The 19720-nt window shown below is 46.4% G+C and overlaps 1 protein-coding gene across 2 annotated transcripts in view; it reads right to left on the bottom strand.

Moving 5' to 3' along the window:
• LOC128702718 (sushi, von Willebrand factor type A, EGF and pentraxin domain-containing protein 1) overlaps positions 1-19720 on the bottom strand; it is a 156814-nt gene that overhangs the window by 18768 nt on the left and 118326 nt on the right. For both annotated transcript variants that reach the window (XM_070101987.1, XM_070101986.1), the window contains exon 47: positions 2326-2424. In XM_070101987.1, the coding sequence (XP_069958088.1) occupies positions 2326-2424 (99 nt within the window). The remainder of the gene's footprint in view (positions 1-2325; positions 2425-19720) is intronic.

The following is a 19720-nucleotide window of genomic DNA, read 5'->3' on the forward strand; positions in this document are numbered from 1 at the left end:
TCTCATTTGATAGAATGGAGATGATTGTGATTAATGTCACGATGAAAAGTACTTGGAATTGAGCTCAAAATAGCGAAAATGTTCAACAGTAAACAAATGACGTCGCTATCCGTGTCCAACTGGCCAGTCTAATACGCAGTCACGAATGGGTTGACATTATTTATACAATTATTATAATAATGCAGTAGTCTGCATAACAGTAAATCTATTTTTTGGGGGTATAAAAATTTAAAATGGAAAGCAAGACTAATATAAGAGGGGCCTGGAGACATGACAAATGAACAGAGAAAATGTTATTTTAGTGCCAGGAATGTCTGCTTTGTTTATTCTGTACCCTTTTTTAAATTTGTGAAATTGCCAATTTGACCACTTTATTGGGTAGCTGAAATTGGTAAATGGGCAGTTTCATACTCAGTTAATAGAACAAATGGAGTTCTAGTGAAATAGCTATGATTTTAGCAGATTGAAACAACGGAATTGGCCGAAAATAGGGCTCAGATTAGGCGAAATCTCCGATGCATAACTATCACAGAGATGGCTAACTTTGCGAGAGCGTAAGTTTTCCATCAAATTTTGTACTATTGGTGTCATTTACATCGGGAAAAGATTATCATTTCATTTTTTTTTTTTTTTTCGATGCATCATGTTAAGGATCAGGGGTCTCAATACTGAAAGGGTTGAGGAAGGATTCTTCTCCATTTCCCCATGGACAGCAAAAAAGCCAAAGTATAAATTGTGCCCAGACTGCTAACTTTCCACCTGCATAATTCTAAGTTTTGTATTTTTGGTGCCATTACCTTCAGAAAGATTCTCTACTATTGCAATTTCTTTTTTTTAATTATGAGCACTTTTAATTTTGGGGGTCTGGACAGTGAAAGGGTTAAAATAAAGCTTAATTCTTAGGTAATTTTTCCTTAAGGGTGCTTTCATACAGGTGAGCTCATCAAAGGAACTTAACATATCCTCTATGTCCTCAGATTGAACTTACTATCTCTTGATTTCCCCAGGCATTGTATGACTGCTATGGATTTTGTGCTCCACCATTAAAATAATTTTAGGTAATTTAAATTTAGGCATTTTATAATTACTGTATATTAGTACAAAACCCATATGGGTCCTACTTTTTAACTGTCCAAACGTAGATGCAAGTCTTATTTTTCCTGCCTCCAAATTTGGGATGATTGGCCTGGTCAGTATAGAATGGGTCTAAACACTCGGTGTGCACAGTATTAGTACCCTGTGGGAGCACCAGTTTAATCGAGTGCCAGCTAGAGCAAGTAGTGTGGCAAACGCCATGAAGTCACTGTCATCATATCTTATTAACACTTCCCTTTTTAGAGGAAAGTGATGTTGACCCCGAGTTAAGTGGTTTTGAGATGGATTTGGCCACAAGTAGGCGAGGATATATCAAAAACCTCGATAATAACCAATGTGCAACATCCTTTCAATTTTGATACCACTGGGAGTGTCAGAATGTCCTATAACCTATGCCCTAAGTAAAGAGAATTCTGGAACATGTGTAATAAGTGTTTGGCTGGCTGGCTCTCTCTCTACCTATCTGTTTCACAGGTACACAAAAATAATTATACAGTGTAAATTACCTAGGATAACTCAAAAAAGAATCTAGACAAAGTGCTATACAGTGCTTGTAGACATAAGGCATAATAAGCATGACTGGCAAGTAATATGCACTTTCACTCGTTCAGGAATCTGACATGACGACTCTGCATCGTGTGTAATACCTGTTAGTTCACGAGCGGCTCACCGAGACAGACAAGCAGATAGTTTATATGTGACGGTGAAAAAGCCAAGGCAGTGGACGATCAGCAAATGTCACTGCTGCTCTGTCAGAAGTAGCGACACTCGTCTTACACCATGCTTTTAGGAGTTTCGTATATACTCCAGTATGTCTAAAACATTGCTGGGACCTGTAAATACTTTGTATATATTTCTAGACACTAGTAGGTGAAAATGTTCACCTGTCAGTGTGTTTGTGACTGAGTACCTAATATTAGTGTCAGAACAAACGTTGGCTGTGAAATCACAAGACCTACTGCAAATTGTAATTATCAGAACATCGTATAAAAAAAAATTATCAGCAACACTTCTGCAAGCAGCAGGACTCCATGTTGCTGTCAGGTGAGCATCTAGCGCCAACTTGGTCTTTTTACGCAGAAAATTGCCCTCTAATTTTTTTTTTTCCAAAATATTCAGAGCACTAGGCAAGAACATAGATCTACGTTTGGACAGTTAAGGGGTTAAATTATAACCGTCGTAGCAAGTTTTTGAAACAATGTTATAAAACTTTGTTTGAGCGAGACTGACCTGGAGGACAACGGTAAACCACCTTATCCTTGTAGTAGAAAGAGCGACCCAGTACCACTGCCCCATCTGTGTTGATCTTGGGGCGACCACACGAGATCTCTGTCAAATGGAAATTGTATTTAGTTTTCACTTTATTAAATTGTTACAGTAGTAGTTTGGTAAAATACTAATGTGGGTTTTTTTTCTCTCTATACCCCAAAAAATCCCTGACCTATACTACATTTTTTACCGAATTTTCAAATTTATTAAAACCACACCAGACGTACTATTTTCTATGCTGATTCAGAATATACATTATAAAATGAGATAATAATAGAATCATACGAGGCCTTTATTTCCAGGTAATTCCTAATGCCAGAAGCTAATATTTAAGACTATTCATAGTGGAAAATAACTAAAAATCATGAAAAAGTTATCAAAAATAGAGAAATGACTAAAAAGTATGAAAAATAAACATTACCCCAAAAATCACTCCATTCGATGCTACTCTTCAGTTACCACCTTTCTATGTTCATGTAGCATCTCGCTTTTTTCCTACCCCCTTGGAAAGTTCCAGTGGTTTGTGTCTGTTCTTTCCCACTGCCATGCATGAAAGCCGAACTGCCTATGGTGGCTTCTCTTTTTTTTTTTTTTTGTAAGCACTTCTGATCTCATTCTCATGCCATCGCAGTGTACACCAATGGTTTCAAGTCTTCTGACTGCATCAGATTCTCAGCAGTGTTTCTGGACAATGTCGTAAGAGGACGTTTATTATCTTCAGCTAGCATTTTTACAGCTGAATTACATGTATGCCATTCTTGTAGCACTTATCTGTATTGCAGCTATGCCTGTGTCACAAGCTACAAGAAGATCTGATACACCTCACCCCCTGGTTCTTTGTATCTAACTTTGGTTATAGTATATCTTTAGTAAGCACAAATATTTTTTTTTGTTGGGTCCTTGGTTGTGTTGACGTACAAGGCAACGAACGGGCAGACACTGCTGTGTGGTCAGCAGTACATGACCTCCCAGTTTCATATAGAGGTGTTCCATTCACATACTACTTTGCTGTAATTGCTACCCACCTTCACCTCTTCAAGGGGAGCTCCTTGGCATGGTGAAGAGGCTCTTGGTCTGAGGAATTAGACCTGTCGATCTCCTTCCTCAGACCAAACCTAATTATCCCCCAATCCCCCCTTCCCTATCCCATCCTCCCCTTTTCCCTTTCCTCCTCCCCCTCCCCACTCCTCCCTTTTGCCCTTCGGGATTTTTCCCACAGGCGCGCTAGTTCCTGGGTAGGGGAAAGGGTACCGGGGTCCATCCCATTCCGTTGAGGTTCTTGGCGGTGGCGTAGTTTGCCATGGAATCTGGATCACCTGGGGATGTCCCAATCCCTCTCCAGTATCCCGGAGAGTGGCTTTGGGTGTCTTTCGGGCGACGGGTGTATCTCTGGAAGCCACCTTTCGGATTCCGGGGGTGGTGGCCGAAGGAGGTATGCTTTGTGGCAGATATCCGGCCGCCCTCTCTTGTCCACCGAGGTAGCTCGGCAGATGTGAGGTTGCTATCCCGGATTGCTGGCATGATGGGTAGGGTATGGCACGAGTTCCATGCTGCATCTACGCTACTTACGGTGCTGAGGGCCTCTTGGGCACGGAGGGAGAATTCTGGCCCTTTCATCCCTCCTAGGAACTATCACTCCCCGGTCCCCCCTTTTTTCATTCTTTTTTTATTTTTATTTTCTTTAAGACAAAAAGAAAGAAGTAACCTAACCATGGAGAACCCAATCCATGAACCTGCTACCCCCGGGCCCCTTCTTGATACCGCACCCCGTTCTGACCCCGCCTCGTCTTTGGACACTCCTCATGCCTCTGTACCTCTTGCCGGTGCTGTTTCCTCACCCGCTTCAGGTACTGAGGTCTCGACTGACTCCTTTGATTTATCTGACCTCCACTCTCCTTTGACTATGCTTCCGGCCTCTCCCTCTACGGTGCGGCAATTTTCAAATCGCCGGCCCATTCCACGTCGGACCAACTCTGGCCCCCACACCTAAACGCCAACGACAATTACCTGCTGATGATACTTCTCCACCTTCTCGTTCTTCTCAGAAAAGATCGACACGTCCTGCACTCCCTTTCCATGCTCAGTCTCAGACTGCACAATGGACTAAATTCTTCACTTTACGACCGACTTCCTCTAATCTTTCCGACCACAGTATTGGCAAGGCACTCCTACGCCATTTTGACAAAGATATTTGCTTTCATGCTCTTGAGAGCGGTATGCGCATCATCACAGTACAGAATGCTACCCAAGCTCATGATCTTTTTCTTCTTTCCCATATAGATACTGTTCCTGTCACTATTGAAAAAACATCATTCCCTCAATTCTTGTAGTGGTACCATCATTCTGCCCCATACCATAGTTCAACAAAATTTCCAAACATGTGGCAATGACATTCTTGAACAGCTGGAACTCCAAGATCTCCCAATCCTCAAGGTAGACACTTATGTTCTTCCTGCTCGAGGGCGGAGACAATACCCTAGCAATGTGGCTCGTTTAACTTTTGACAGCAGTGAACTCCCATCCTCAGTTTATGTAGCAGGACATCGGTTACAAGTTCGAAAGGTGATCCCTACACCGCAACAGTGTAGAAATTGCTGGTGATTTGGCCATCCAGCGAAATATTGCAGATCCATAGCCGAATGCCCAGTCTGGTGCCGATGACCATTCTAATACGTCTTGCAATCGACCTCCCTCTTGCCTTGTCATGAGGCTCACCCTTCGTACTCTCGCCATTGCCAAGTCTACTTAAATGAACAGGAAATCCGTTACCTCAAAGAGGCAGAAGGTCTCCCTTATGCCATGGCAGTTTCTCATCTCCGCCTCCAAGGGAGACTACCTCGTGTTTCAAAACGTCTCCCCACTTCTGGGGTCCCATCTTCTGCAACTTCCTCTGTGGTTACCTCTTCCATAGTCACTCCTGTATCTAATTCTTTTGCTGTCCTAGGCTCAGACGTCCCTACTTCAACGCCTCAGTCTGTTCTCGCTTCTTCGTGTTCTCCCTCACAAGCCTCAGTATCGACGAGACCTCGTACGACTCCACCTTCCAATTGTCCCTCTACTTCTCAGAAGTCAAAAAAAGGTCGTTTAACCCCTCCTTCCCTTCTTAGACCTCCTCATTTTACCTTCCCTGTCTCTGTACCGGGTTCTTCCCCTCTCACTGGCTCTGTTACAAGTGTAGAGGTTCACCCTCCTCCTCGTACTGTACCTACCTCCCCTGTTCCCTCCCAAGTTTCTTCCTCTTCTGCCACCTCCCAGGTTTCTGCTTCTTCTGTCCCCTTCCACACTTCTTCTCCAGTTCCCTCCACCCTTTCGCCCCCCCCCCTCCCTTACCTTGGTACAGTCCATTCCGGTTCCAATCTTTACTCATCCTCCCCCTACCATCTCCAATATTGTCTCCCATACGACGTCTCTGAATTCCGAAACACTTGAAGCAATCTCTGAATATATTGCAGAGACCAAACCATCAATGGACACTGATCCACCCTCTGTTCCTTCTCTCTCCTCTCCTCCATCTGCGCAACTCCTTTCTTCACAGCGCACCGTTCCTTCGCTGCTTGAACGTTTTCCGCTGCCTCCGCATGTTGACTTTTCTAACCCCTCTAGTCCGTAGGAACCCTTACCTGCGAATTTCAAGTATCTTTATCATTGCCAATCATGGCCTATTTACAGTGGAATATACGCGGCCTCAGGGGTAATCGGGGTGAGCTTCAGATGTTACTCTCCCAGTTTTTCCCTGTTGGTGTTTGCTTACAGGAACCAAAATTACACTCTGCTGTTCTCTCTCCCATCTCAGGCTATAATTTATTGTATTCTTCAGATCCTTTTCCTGATGGGACCTTTAATGAAAGTGCCCTTCTACGCACTGATATTCTGTACCATCAGCTATTTGTTCGTACTTCGCTGCATAACACAGCACCCCATATCCACTTGCATAGGTGGTATACGCTCTGTTCTTTATCTCTCTCCTTCTCGGGCATTATCTATTCTGGATATTGCCTTTCTTGTTTCGTCATTACCACCACCGATTCTGTTACTTGGCGATTTTAATGCCCATCATTTCCTCTGGGGGGGGGGTCTCACTGTGATTCCCGTGGCATTCAGTTAGAGGCTTTTCTTGCCACCCACCCCCCTCCATGTTTTAAATACAGGTACTCGCACCCATTTTGATCCTCAGACTCTCGCTCTCTCTTGCATCAATCTCTCAGTCTGCTCTTCCTCCGCCGCATTAGACTTCACCTGGTCTGTTCTCCCGGATTTACATGACAGCGATCATTTCCCAATCATTCTTATTCACCACCTCTTCGTATCCCACGCTGGCAATTTGATCAGGCAAACTGGAACCTTTACTCACAACTAACTGTTTTTGGCGAGGTTCCTTCTTCGTCCTCCATTGATGAGCTTTTACACCTCTTCTCGTCCTCCGTTTTAACCGCAGCTTCTCATTCTATACCCCAAACTTCGGGCAGGCATTCTCAGAAATGCGTGCCTTGGTGGTCTCCTGCTTGTGCAGTACGTTTGAAACTCGCTGCATGGGGCAGGTACCGGTACAATAGAACCACGGAGAGACTTCTTGATTTTAAGCAGAGGCGTGCGATCACTTGCCGTGTCATCCGTGACGCTGAACGCACTTGCTGGCGAGATTGTCTCCACCATCACCTCTGCTTCTTCTATGAGTGCAGTCTGGAAAAAAGTATGAAAACCGAGTGGTAAATATTCTCCTGTTCTGCGGGTTGCCGGTGTTGATATAGCAAACCCACTAGATGTTGCCAATGACATTGGCAATCATCTGGTCCGTATTTCTCGGGGGCTCCATCTATGCCCCTCGTTTCTTTCCTCAAAGTCTGCCAGAGAGTTAGCACCCTTGGACTTTTCTTCTCTCAGAGAAGAACAGTATAATGTGCCTTTTACACTTCAAGAACTGGAGGCAACACACTCGGCTTGCCGGTCATCGGCAGCTGGGCCCGATGACATCCATATTCGTATGCTTCATTATTTACATCAGTCAGCCCTTGCAGTCCTATTACGCCTTTTCAATCTTATTTGGTCACAAGGAGTTCTTCCACAGCTGTGGAAATCTGCCATTGTTCTCCCTTTCCGCAAACCAGGCACTACGGGACATGAAGCCTCCCACTATCGTCCCATTGCTTTTACCAGTGCAGTTTGCAAAGTGATGGAACGCCTGGTAAATAGACGTTTAGTGTGGTATTTAGAGACACAACAGTCTCTTCAATATGGCTTTCGTAAGGGACGTTCTACCACAGACCCCTTACTACGCTTGGATACGTATGTTCGTAATGCCTTTGCGAATAACCACTCAGTTATTGCCATATTTTTTGACCTTGAGAAGGCATACGACACAACTTGGAGGTATAGTATTTTGGCCCAGGCCAAGAACTCCCGTCCTCTGTATATGCCGCGGGACATCGGTTACAAGTTCGATAGGTGATACCTACACCGCAACAGTGTAGAAATTGCTGGCGTTTTGGTCACCCAGCGAAATATTGCATATCTATGGCCGAATGCCCAGTCTGTGGTGCCGACGACCATTCTAATACATCTTGCAGTCAACCTCCATCTTGCCTTAATTATAATGAAGCTCACCCTTCGTACTCCCGCCGTTGCCAGGTCTACTTAAATGAACGTGAAATCCGTTGCCTCAAAGAGGCAGAAGGTCTCCCTTATGCTATGGCAGTTACTCATCTCCGCCTCCAAGGGAGACTACCCCGTGTTTCTTATTCTCGTGTTTCAAAACATCCCCCCACTTCTGGGGTCCCATCTTCTGCAGCCTCCTCTGTTGTTACCCCTCCCATAGCCACTACGGCATCTAATCCTTTTGCTGTCCTTGGCTCTGACGTCCCGACTACAACTCAGTCTGTTCTCACATCTTCGCGTCCTTCCTCACAAGCCCCAGTATCGACAAGACCTCGTACGACACCTAATACCAATCACCCCTCTACTTCTCAGAAGTCCAAAAAATCCACATTGCTCAAATCTTCTTTGCCCCTTCCTTCCCTTCTTCCACCTCCACACTTTACCTTTCCAGTCTCTGTACCTAGTTCTTCCCCTCTCTCTGGCTCTATTACAAGTGTGGAGATTCACCCTCCTCCTCGTACTATGCCTTCCTCCCAAGTTTCTCCCTCTTCTGCCACCTCCCAGGTTTCTGCCTCTTCTGTCCCCCCCACACTTCTTCACCAGTCCCTTACACTCTTCCCTCCCCCTCTACTTTGGTACAGTCCATTACTGTCCCAATCTTTACTCACCCTCCTCCCATCTTTGAATTCAGAAACACTTGAAGCCATTTCAGAATATATTGCAGAGACTAAACCTTCAATGGACGCTGATTCACTTCCTGTCCCTTCTCTTCCCTCTCCTCCATCTTCACAACCCTATTCTTCGCAACGCTCGGTTCCTTCGCTGCTTGAACGTCTTCCAATGCCACCACACGTTGACTTTTCTAACCCCTCTAGTCCGTAGGTGCCTTTCCCTATGGATTCCTGGTATTTTCTTCATCGCCAATCATGGCCTATTTACAGTGGAATATCCGCGGCCTCAGGGGTAATCGGGGTGAGCTTCAGATGTTGCTTTCCAGGTTTTCCCCTGTTGGTGCTTGCTTACAAGAACCAAAATTACACTCAGCTGTTTTCCAACCTATCTCAGGCTATAATTTATTGTATTCTTCGGATCCTTTCTCAGATGGGACCTTTAATGAAAGTGCCCTTCTTCTGCGCAATGATATTCCGTACTGTCAACTATCTGTCCGTACCTCGCTGCATTACACTGCAGCCCGTATCCACTTGAATAAGTGGTTTACAGTATGTTCTTTATATCTCTCTCCTTCTTGAGCATTTTCTATCCCAGACTTTGCCTTTCTTGTTTCATCCTTATCACCACCACTTCTGTTACTTGGTGATTTTAATGCCCACTATTTCCTCTGGGAGGGGGGTCTCATTGTGACTCACGTGGCATCCAGTTGGAGGCTTTTTTCGCCTCTCACCCACTCCATGTTTTAAATACGGGTACTCCCACCCATTTTGATCCTCGTACTCATACTCTCTCTTCCATCGAATTATCAGTCTGCTCTTCCTCCACTGCACTAGACTTCACCTGGTCTGTTCTACCGGAATTACATGACGGCGATCATTTTCCAATCATTCTTACTTCTCCTTCCTATTCACCACTTTTCCGTGGCTCTCGCTGGCAATTTGATCGGGCAAATTGGGATCTTTACTCACACCTCACTGCTTTTAGTGAGGTTCCTTCTTCATCCTCCATTGATGAGCTCCTACACCTCTTCTCGACGTCAGTTTCTACCGCAGCTTCTCATTCTATACCCCAAACCTCAGGCAGGCATTCTCAGAAGTGCGTGCCTTGGTGGTCTCCTGCTTGTGCTCATGCAGTACGTTTGAAACGCGCTGCATGGGGCAGGTACCAGTACAATAGAACCGCCGAGAGACTTCTTGATTTTAAGCAGAAGCGTGCGATCGCTCGCCGTGTCATCCGTGAAGCTAAACGCACTTGTTGGCGAGACTATGTTTCCACCATCACCTCTGCTTCTTCTATGAGTGCAGTCTGGAAAAAAGTGAGGAAATTGAGTGGTAAATACTCTCCTGACCCGGCTCCTGTTCTACGGGTCGCTGGTGTTGATGTAGCAAACCCTCTCGACGTTGCCATTGAACTTGGCACACATCTGGTCCATATTTCCCGGGGGCTCCATCTATGCCCCTCGTTTCTTTCCTCAAAGTCTGCCAGAGAGTTAGTACCCTTGGACTTTTCTTCTCTCAGATTATTATTATTATAATCAAAAAGAAGCGCTAAGCCACAAGGACTATACAGCGCTGCAGGGCAGGAAGGAAGCGAGGGCATCAGGTGGCAAAAGGGAGATGGATGAGCAACAGGTTACGGATAACAGCGGGGCAGTGGATGGTGAAAGGGTAAAGGGCAGCAAGAGACTGAACCAGAAAGGGCTGAGGGGAGTGCGAAAAGTATCATCAGAGTTTGTGGAGTAAATCAGTCGTTGTCAAGAAGTCAATGAGAGAGTCAGGATTAAAGGAGGGTCCATCAGCAAGAAGGGAAGGTAAAGAGAGAGTAGGAGAACGAAGACGACGTTGGAGGTAAATTCTGCGTGCTCGTTGATAGAGAGGGCAGTCTAACAGAATGTGGCTAATCGATACTGGAACTTGACACTGCTCACAGAGAGGAACAGGGTGCCTCTCCATGAGATACCCATGAGTAAGACGAGTGTGGCCAATGCGAAGGCGGGAGAGAGTGGTCTCCCAACCTCGGCACTGATGACAAGAAGACGGCCAGTAACCTATGCTCGGTTTAATAGAATGAAGTTTGTTACCGAGCAGAGTTGACCAACGTTGTTGCCAACGGGTGCGAAGGTGGGTAGCTATTGCAGCAAAATAGTCCAGAAATGGAACACCTCGATAGGAAATTGGTAGGTCATATACTGCTGACCGCGCAGCAGTGTCTGCCTGTTCATTGCCCTGTACGTCGACATGACCAGGGACCCAACAAAAAACAATATCTTTATGTTTGGTAGAGATACGGCGTAGCCAAAGTTGGATACGGAGAACTAGGGGATGAGATGTATCAAATTTTCGTATAGCCTGTAGAGCACTAAGGGAGTCTGAGACTACTACAAATGATGACACAGGCATAGATGCGATACGAATAAGTGCTGCAAGAATGGCATACAGTTCAGCAGTAAAAATGCTAGCTGAAGATAGTAAATGCCCTCGTACGACGCTGTCCGGAAACACTGCTGCGAATCCGACGCCGTCTGAAGACTTAGAGCCATCTGTGTACACAGCGGTGGCATGAGAATGAGAGTGGAAGTGATCAAGAAAAAGAGAGCGGGAAGCCACCGTAGGCAGTTGAGCTTTCGAGCAAGGGAGTGAGAAAGAACAGACCCGAACAGCTGGAACTTCCCAGGGGGGTAGGGAAAAGTGAGATGCTACATGAACATATAAAGGTGGTAACTGAAGGGAAGACAAGAGTGAAAGTAGGCGAAGAGAAAAGGGACGGAGCAAACAGGGGCGGCGAACGAATAAAGAATGTCTACTAATATCGGTGACCATTCTATAAATGGAAGGATTGTGTAGATCGTGAGAGCGTACATAGTAACGAAGGCAATGGGCATCACGGCGATCAGACAAGGATGGAACATTTGCTTCTGTATAGAGGCTCTCAACAGGGGAAGAGCGAAAAGCACCAAGGCACAAACGTAAGCCTTGGTGATGGATAGAGTTAAGGCTAGAGAGAGTAGCAGGAGAGGCCGCGGAATAAATCTGGTCACCATAATCGAGTTTCGATAAAACGAGGGCTGAATGTAGGCGAAGCAGAGTTCGACGATCAGCTCCCCAGGAAAGATGAGCAAGGGTTTTAAGAAGGTTTAGCCGGCTGTGACAAGTTGCCTTCAGAGAGGTAATGTGAGGTTTCCAGGTTAACCGACGGTCAAAGAGAAGGCCTAGAAACCTGACTGTATCACGTTCGGGGATAGGGGAGCCATAGAGATACAAAGGATGATCGGAGATAACAGAGCGTCTAGTGAAAGTAATTTGGTGAGTTTTGGTACTTGAAAATTTAAACCCATGTGTGGTGGCCCAAGTGGAAACACGGTCGACCGCATGCTGGAGAGAAACTGCAATAAGGTGACAGTCAGCGCCTGCACAAGCAATAGCGAAGTCATCAACATAGAGTGATGACCAAATATTGGGTGGAAGAACAGAGGCCAAATCATTTATAGCAAGGAGAAAAAGTGTTGTGCTTAGAACACATCCCTGAGGGACACCTTCAGCTTGGACGAAGTCCGGGGAAAGAACATTATTGACTCGAACACGGAAATGTCTGTCAGTTAAAAAGTTCTTAAGGAAGGATGGTAGATTGCCTCGGAGGCCTAAGGAATGGGCCTGGGCCAAAATATTATACCTCCAAGTTGTGTCATATGCCTTCTCAAGGTCAAAAAATATGGCAATAACTGAGTGATTATTCGCAAAGGCATTACGAACATACGTATCCAAGCATAGTAAGGGGTCTATGGTAGAACGACCCTTACGAAAGCCATATTGACTAGCGGAGAGACTGTTGTGAGTCTCTAAATACCACATTAAACGTCGATTTACGAGGCGTTCCATCACTTTGCAAACTGCACTTGTAAGAGCGATGGGGCGATAGTGGGAGGCATCATGTCCTGTAGTACCCGGTTTGCGGAAAGGGAGAACAATGGCAGATTTCCACAGCTGGGGAAGAACTCCTTGTGCCCAAATAAGATTGAAGAGGTGTAAGAGGACTACAAGGGCTGACCGATGTAAATGTTGTAACATACGAATATGAATGTCATCAGGCCCAGCTGCCGATGATCGGCAAGCTGAGAGCGTTGCCTCCAGTTCTTGAAGTGTAAAAGGCACATTATACTGTTCTTCTCCGAGAGAAGAAAAGTCCAAGGGTACTAACTCTCTGGCAGACTTTGAGGAAAGAAACGAGGGGCATAGATGGAGCCCTCGGGAAATACGGACCAGATGTGTGCCAAGTTCAATGGCAACGTCGAGAGGGTTTGCTATATCAACACCAGTGACCCGTAGAACAGGAGCCGGGTCAGGAGAGTATTTACCACTCAATTTCCTCACTTTTTTCCAGACTGCACTCATAGAAGAAGCAGAGGTGATGGTGGAAACATAGTCTCGCCAACAAGTGCGTTTAGCTTCACGGATGACACGGCGAGCGATCGCACGCTTCTGCTTAAAATCAACAAGTCTCTCAGCGGTTCTATTGTACCGGTACCTGCCCCATGCAGCACGTTTCAAACGTACTGCACGAGCACAAGCAGGAGACCACCAAGGCACGCACTTCTGAGAATGCCTGCCTGAGGTTTGGGGTATAGAATGAGAAGCTGCGGTATAAACTGATGTCGAGAAGATGTGTAGGAGCTCATCAATGGAGGATGAAGAAGGAACCTCACTAAAAGCAGTGAGGTGTGAGTAAAGATCCCAATTTGCCCGATCAAATTGCCAGCGAGGGCTACGGGAAGGTGGTGAATAGGAAGGAGAAGTAAGAATGATCGGAAAATGATCGCTGTCATGTAAGTCTGGTAGAACAGACCAGGTGAAGTCTAGTGCAGTGGAGGAAGAGCAGACTGATAGATCGATGCAAGAGAGAGTATGAGTACGAGGATCAAAATGGGTGGGAGTACCCGTATTTAAAACATGGAGGGGGTGAGAGGCAAGAAAAGCCTCCAACTGAATGCCACGTGAGTCACAATGAGACCCCCCCCAGAGGAAATGGTGGGCATTAAAATCACCAAGTAACAGAAGTGGTGGTGGTAAGGATGAAACAAGAAAGGCAAAGTCTGGGATAGAAAATGCTCGAGAAGGAGAGAGATATAAAGAACATATTGTAAACCACTTATTCAAGTGGATACGGGCTGCAGTGTAATGCAGCGAGGTATGGACAAATAGTTGACAGTACGGAATATCATTGCGTAGAAGAAGGGCACTTTCATTAAAGGTCCCATCTGAGAAAGGATCCGAAGAATACAATAAATTATAGCCTGAGATAGGTTGGAAAACAGCCGAGTGTAATTTTGGTTCTTGTAAGCAAGCACCAACAGGGGAAAACCTGGAAAGCAACATCTGAAGCTCACCCCGATTACCCCTGAGGCCGCGGATATTCCACTGTAAATAGGCCATGATTGGCGATGAAGAAAATATCAGGAATCTGTAGGTAAAGGCACCTACGGACTAGAGGGGTTAGAAAAGTCAACGTGTGGTGGCATTGGAAGATGTTCAAGTAGCGAAGGAACGGAGCGTTGCGAAGAATGGGGTTGTGAAGATGGAGGAGAGGGAAGAGAAGGAACAGGAAGTGAATCAGTGTCCATTGAAGGTTTAGTCTCTGCAATATATTCTGAAATGGCTTCAAGTGTTTCTGAATTCAAAGATGTATGGGAAACCATATTGGAGATAGGAGGAGGAGGGTGAGTAAAGATTGGGACAGTAATGGACTGTACCAAAGTAGAGGGGGAGGGAAAAGTGTAAGGGACTGGAGATGAAGTGTGGGGGGGGACAGAAGAGGTAGAAACCTGGGAGGTGACAGAAGAGGGAGAAACTTGGGAGGGGACGGGGGTGGAAGGCATAGTACGAGGAGGAGGGTGAATCTCCACACTTGTAATAGAGCCAGAGAGAGGGGAAGAACTAGGTACAGAGACTGGAAAGGTAACGTGTGGAGGTGGAAGAAGGGAAGGAAGGGGCAAAGAAGATTTGAGCAATGTGGATTTTTTGGACTTCTGAGTAGAGGGGCGATTGGTATTAGGTGTCGTACGAGGTCTTGTCGATACTGGGGCTTGTGAGGAAGGACGCGAAGATGTGAGAACAGACTGAGTTGTAGTCGGGACGTCAGAGCCAAGGACAGCAAAAGGATTAGATGCCGTAATGGCTATGGGAGGGGTAACAACAGAGGAGGCTGCAGAAGATGGGACCCCAGAAGTGGGGGGATGTTTGGAAACACGAGAATAAGAAACACGGGGTAGTCTCCCTTGGAGGCGGAGATGAGTAACTGCCATAGCATAAGGGAGACCTTCTGCCTCTTTGAGGCAACGGATTTCACGTTCATTTAAGTAGACCTGGCAACGGCGGGAGTACGAAGGGTGAGCTTCATTACAATTAAGGCAAGATGGAGGTTGACTGCAAGATGTATTAGAATGGTTGTCGGCACCACAGACTGGGCATTCGGCCATAGATCTGCAATATTTCGCTGGGTGACCAAAACGCCAGCAATTTCTACATTGTTGCGGTGTAGGTATCACCTTTCGAACTTGTAACCGATGTCCCGCGACATATACAGAGGACGGGAGTTCTCGGCTGTCAAAAGTTAAACGAGCCACATTGCAAGGGTAACGTCTCCGCCCCCGGGCAGGAAGGACATAAGTGTCTACTTTGAGGATTGGGAGATCCTGGAGTTCCAGCTGTTCAAAAATGTCATTGCCACATGACTGGAAATTCTGTTGGACTATGGTATGGGGCAGAATGACAGTACCACTACAAGAATTGAGAGAAAGATGTTTTTCAATAGTGATAGGAGTAGTATCGATATTCGAAAGGAGAGAAAGATCATGAGCTTGGGTAGCATTCTGGACAGTGACGATGCGCGTACCGCTCTTGAGAGCGTGAAATGAAATATCTCTGCCAACATGACGCAGGAGCGCTTTGGCAATACTATGGTCAGAAAGGTAGGCAGAAGAAGAAGTTGGTCTTAAAGTAAAGAATTTAGTCCATTGTGTGGTCCGAAACTGAGCGTGGAGAGGGAGTGCTTGACGTGTCGGTCGTTTCCGAGTAGAATGGGAAGGTAACGACGGAGCATCATCAGGAGATTGACGTTGGCGTTTAGGAGTAGGACCGGAGTTGGTCCGGCATGAAATGGGTGGGCGATTCGAAAATTGCCGTACCGTAGAGGGAGAAGCCGGAAGCATAGTCAAAGGAGAGCGGAGTTCAGACAAATCGAAGGAGTCAGTCAAAGCCCCGGTACCTGAAGCGGGTGAGGAAACAGCACCAGCAAGAGGTACAGGGGCATCAGGAGTGTCCGAAGAGTGGTCTAAACACAAGGCAGGGTCAGAATGGGGTGCGGTATCAAGAAGGGGCCCGGGGGTAGTGGTTTCATGGACTAGGGCTGCCATGGTTAGGTTACTCCTTTGCTTTTTGTTTTTAAGAAAAAAAAAGAAAGAAGAAAAGAAAATAAAAACAAAAAAAAGAATAAAAAAAGGGGGGAGCGGGGAGGAATAGTTCCCAGGAGGAATGAAAGGGCCGGAAATCTCCCTCCGCGCCCAAGAGGACTCGACACCGCTAGTAGCGCAGATGCAGCATGGAACCCGTGCCATACCCTACCCTTCATGCCAGTAAACCAGCAATCCGGGATAGCAACCTCACATCTGCCGAGCTACCTCGGTGGACAAAAGAGAGGGCGGCCGGATATCCGCCACAAAGCATACCTCCTTCAGCCACCACCCCCGGAATCCGAAAGGTGGCTTCCAGAGATACACCCGTCGCCCAAAAGACACCCAAAGCTACTCCGGGATACCGGAGAGGGATCGGGACATCCCTAGGCAATCCAGATTCCACGGCAAACTACGCCACCGCCAAGAAACCTCAACGGAATGGGATCGACCCCGGTGTCCTTTCCCCTACCTAGGAACTAGCGCGCCTGTGGGAGAAATCACGAAGGCTAAAAAGAGGAAGGGCAAAAGGGAGGGGTGAGGAGGAGGAGGAGGAATGGAAAAAGGGGAGGATGGGGAGGATGGGATAGGGGAGGGGAGAATGGGGGGTAATTAGGTTCGGTCTGAGGAAGAAGACCGACAGGGCTAATTCCTCAGACCAAGAGCCTCTTCACCACGCCAAGGAGCCCCCCTTGAAGAGGTCTTCTCTCAGAGAAGAACAGTATAATGTGCCGTTTACACTTCAAGAACTAGAGGCAACGCTCTCAGCTTGCCGATCATCGGCAGCTGGACCTGACGGCATTCATATTCGTATGTTACAACATTTACATCGGTCAGCCCTTGTAGTCCTCTTACACCTCTTCAATCTTATTTGGGCACAAGGAGTTCTTCCCCAGCTGTGGAAATCTGCCATTGTTCTCCCTTTCCGTAAACCGGGTACTACAGGACATGATGCCTCCCACTATCATCCCATCGCTCTTACTAGTGCAGTTTGCAAAGTGATGGAACGTCTCGTAAATTGACGTTTAATGTGGTATTTAGAGACACACAACAGTCTCTCTGCAAGTCAATATGGCTTTCGTAAGGGTCGTTCTACCATAGACCCCTTACTACGCTTGGATACGTATGTTCGTAATGCCTTTGTGAATAATCACTCGGTTATTGCCATATTTTTTGACCTTGAGAAGGCATATGACACAACTTGGAGGTATAATATTTTGGCCCAGGCCCACTCCTTAGGCCTCAGAGGCACTCTACCATCCTTCCTTAAGAACTTTTTAACCGACAGACATTTCCGTGTTCGAGTCAATAATGTTCTTTCCCCGGACTTCGTCCAAGCTGAAGGTGTCCCTCAGGGATGTGTTCTAAGCACAACACTTGTTCTCCTTGCTATAAATGATTTGGCCTCTGTTCTTCCGCCCAATATTTGGTCATCACTCTATGTTGATGACTTCGCTATTGCTTGTGCAGGCGCTGACTGTCATCTCATTGCAGTTTCTCTCCAGCATGCGGTCGACAGTGTTTCCACTTGGGCCACCACGCATGGGTTTAAATTTGCAAGTACCAAAACTCACCAAATTACTTTCACTAGACGCTCTGTCATCTCCGATCATCCTTTGTATCTCTATGGCTCCCGTATCCCCGAACGTGATCCAGTCAGGTTTCTAGGCCTTCTCTTTGACCGTAGGTTATCCTGGAAACCTCACATTACCTCTCTGAAGGCAACTTGTCACAGCTGGCTAAACCTTAAAACCCTTGCTCATCTTTCCTGGGGAGCTGATCGTCGAACTCTGCTTCGCCTACATTCAACCCTCGTTTTATCGAAACTCGATTATGGTGACCAGATTTATTCCGCAGCCTCTCCTGCTACTCTCTCTAGCCTTAACTCTATCCATCACCAAGGATTACGTTTGTGCCTTGGTGCTTTTCGCTCTTTCCCTGTTGAGAGCCTCTATGCAGAAGCGAATGTTCCATCCTTGTCTGATCGCCCTGATTCCCATTGCCTTCGCTACTATGTACGCTCTCACAATCTCCACAATCCTTCCATTTATAGAATGGTCACCGATATTAGTAGACATTCTTTATTCGTTCGCCGACCGTTTGCTCCGTCCCTTTTCTCTTCGCCTACATTCGCTCTTGTCTTCCCTTCAGTTACCATCTTTATATGTTCATGTAGCATCTCACTTTTTCCCTACCCCCCTGGGAAGTTCCAGCTGTTCAGGTCTGTTCTTTCTCACTCCCTTGCTCGAAAGCTCAACTGCCTATGGTGGCTTCCCGCTCTCTTTTCCTTGATCACTTCCACTCCCATGCCACCGCTGTGTACACAGATGGCTCTAAGTCTTCAGACGGCGTCGGATTCGCAGCAGTGTTTCCGGACAGCGTCGTGCGGGGGCATTTACTATCTTCGGCTAGCATTTTTACTGCTGAATTGTATGCCATTCTTGCAGCACTTATTCGTATCGCATCTATGCCTGTGTCATCATTTGTAGTAGTCTCAGACTCCCTTAGTGCTCTACAGGCTATACGAAAATTTGATACATCTCAACCCCTAGTTCTCCGTATCCAACTTTGGCTACGCCGTATCTCTACCAAACATAAAGATATTGTTTTTTGTTGGGTCCCTGGTCATGTCGACGTACAGGGCAATGAACAGGCAGACACTGCTGCGCGGTCAGCAGTACATGACCTACCGATTTCCTATCGAGGTGTTCCATTTCTGGACTATTTTGTTAGGTAAGACACATATGCAACAGTTAGGTATCTTTATTTCGAAACGTTTCGCCTACACAGTAGGCTTCTTCAGTCGAGTACAGAAAAGTTGATAGAAGCAGAAGATACTTGAAGACGATGTAATCAGTCCACCCTTAAAGTTTTGAGGTGGTCAGTCCCTCAGTCTGGAGAAGAGCATTGTTCCATGGTATGAAACAATATGTTGCATATGTGTCTTACCTAACAACCTGTCGGTATTTTATACCATTTTAATGGACTATTTTGCTGCAATAGCTACCCACCTTCGCACCCGTTGGCAACAACGTTGGTCAACTCTGCTCGGTAACAAACTTCATTCTATTAAACCGAGCATAGGTTACTGGCCGTTTTCTTGTCATCAGTGCCGAAGTTGGGAGACCACTCTCTCCCGCCTTCGCATTGGCCACACTCGTCTTATTCATGGGTATCTCATGGAGAGGCACCCTGTTCCTCTCTGTGAGCAGTGTTAAGTTCCAGTATCGATTAGCCACATTCTGTTAGACTGCCCTCTCTATCAACGAGCACGCAGAATTTACCTCCAACGTCGTCTTCGTTCTACTACTCTCTCTTTACCTTCCCTTCTTGCTGATGGACCCTCCTTTAATCCTGACTCTCTCATTGACTTCTTGACAACGACTGATTTACTCCACAAACTCTGATGGTACTTTTCGCACTCCCCTCAGCCCTTTCTAGTTCAGTCTCTTGCTGCCCTTTCACCATCCACTGCCCCGCTGTTATCCGTAACCTATTACTCATCCATCTCCCTTTTGCCACCTGATGCCCTCGCTTCCTTCCTGCCCTGCAGCGCTGTATAGTCCTTGTGGCTTAGCGCTTCTTTTTGATTATAATAATAATAATATCCACTGCCCCGCTGCACTCCATGACCTAATAATAATCCCTCTC

The sequence above is a fragment of the Cherax quadricarinatus genome, chromosome 79, assembly GCF_038502225.1.
Source record: "Cherax quadricarinatus isolate ZL_2023a chromosome 79, ASM3850222v1, whole genome shotgun sequence".
NCBI classification, from domain to species: Eukaryota; Metazoa; Arthropoda; class Malacostraca; order Decapoda; family Parastacidae; genus Cherax; species Cherax quadricarinatus.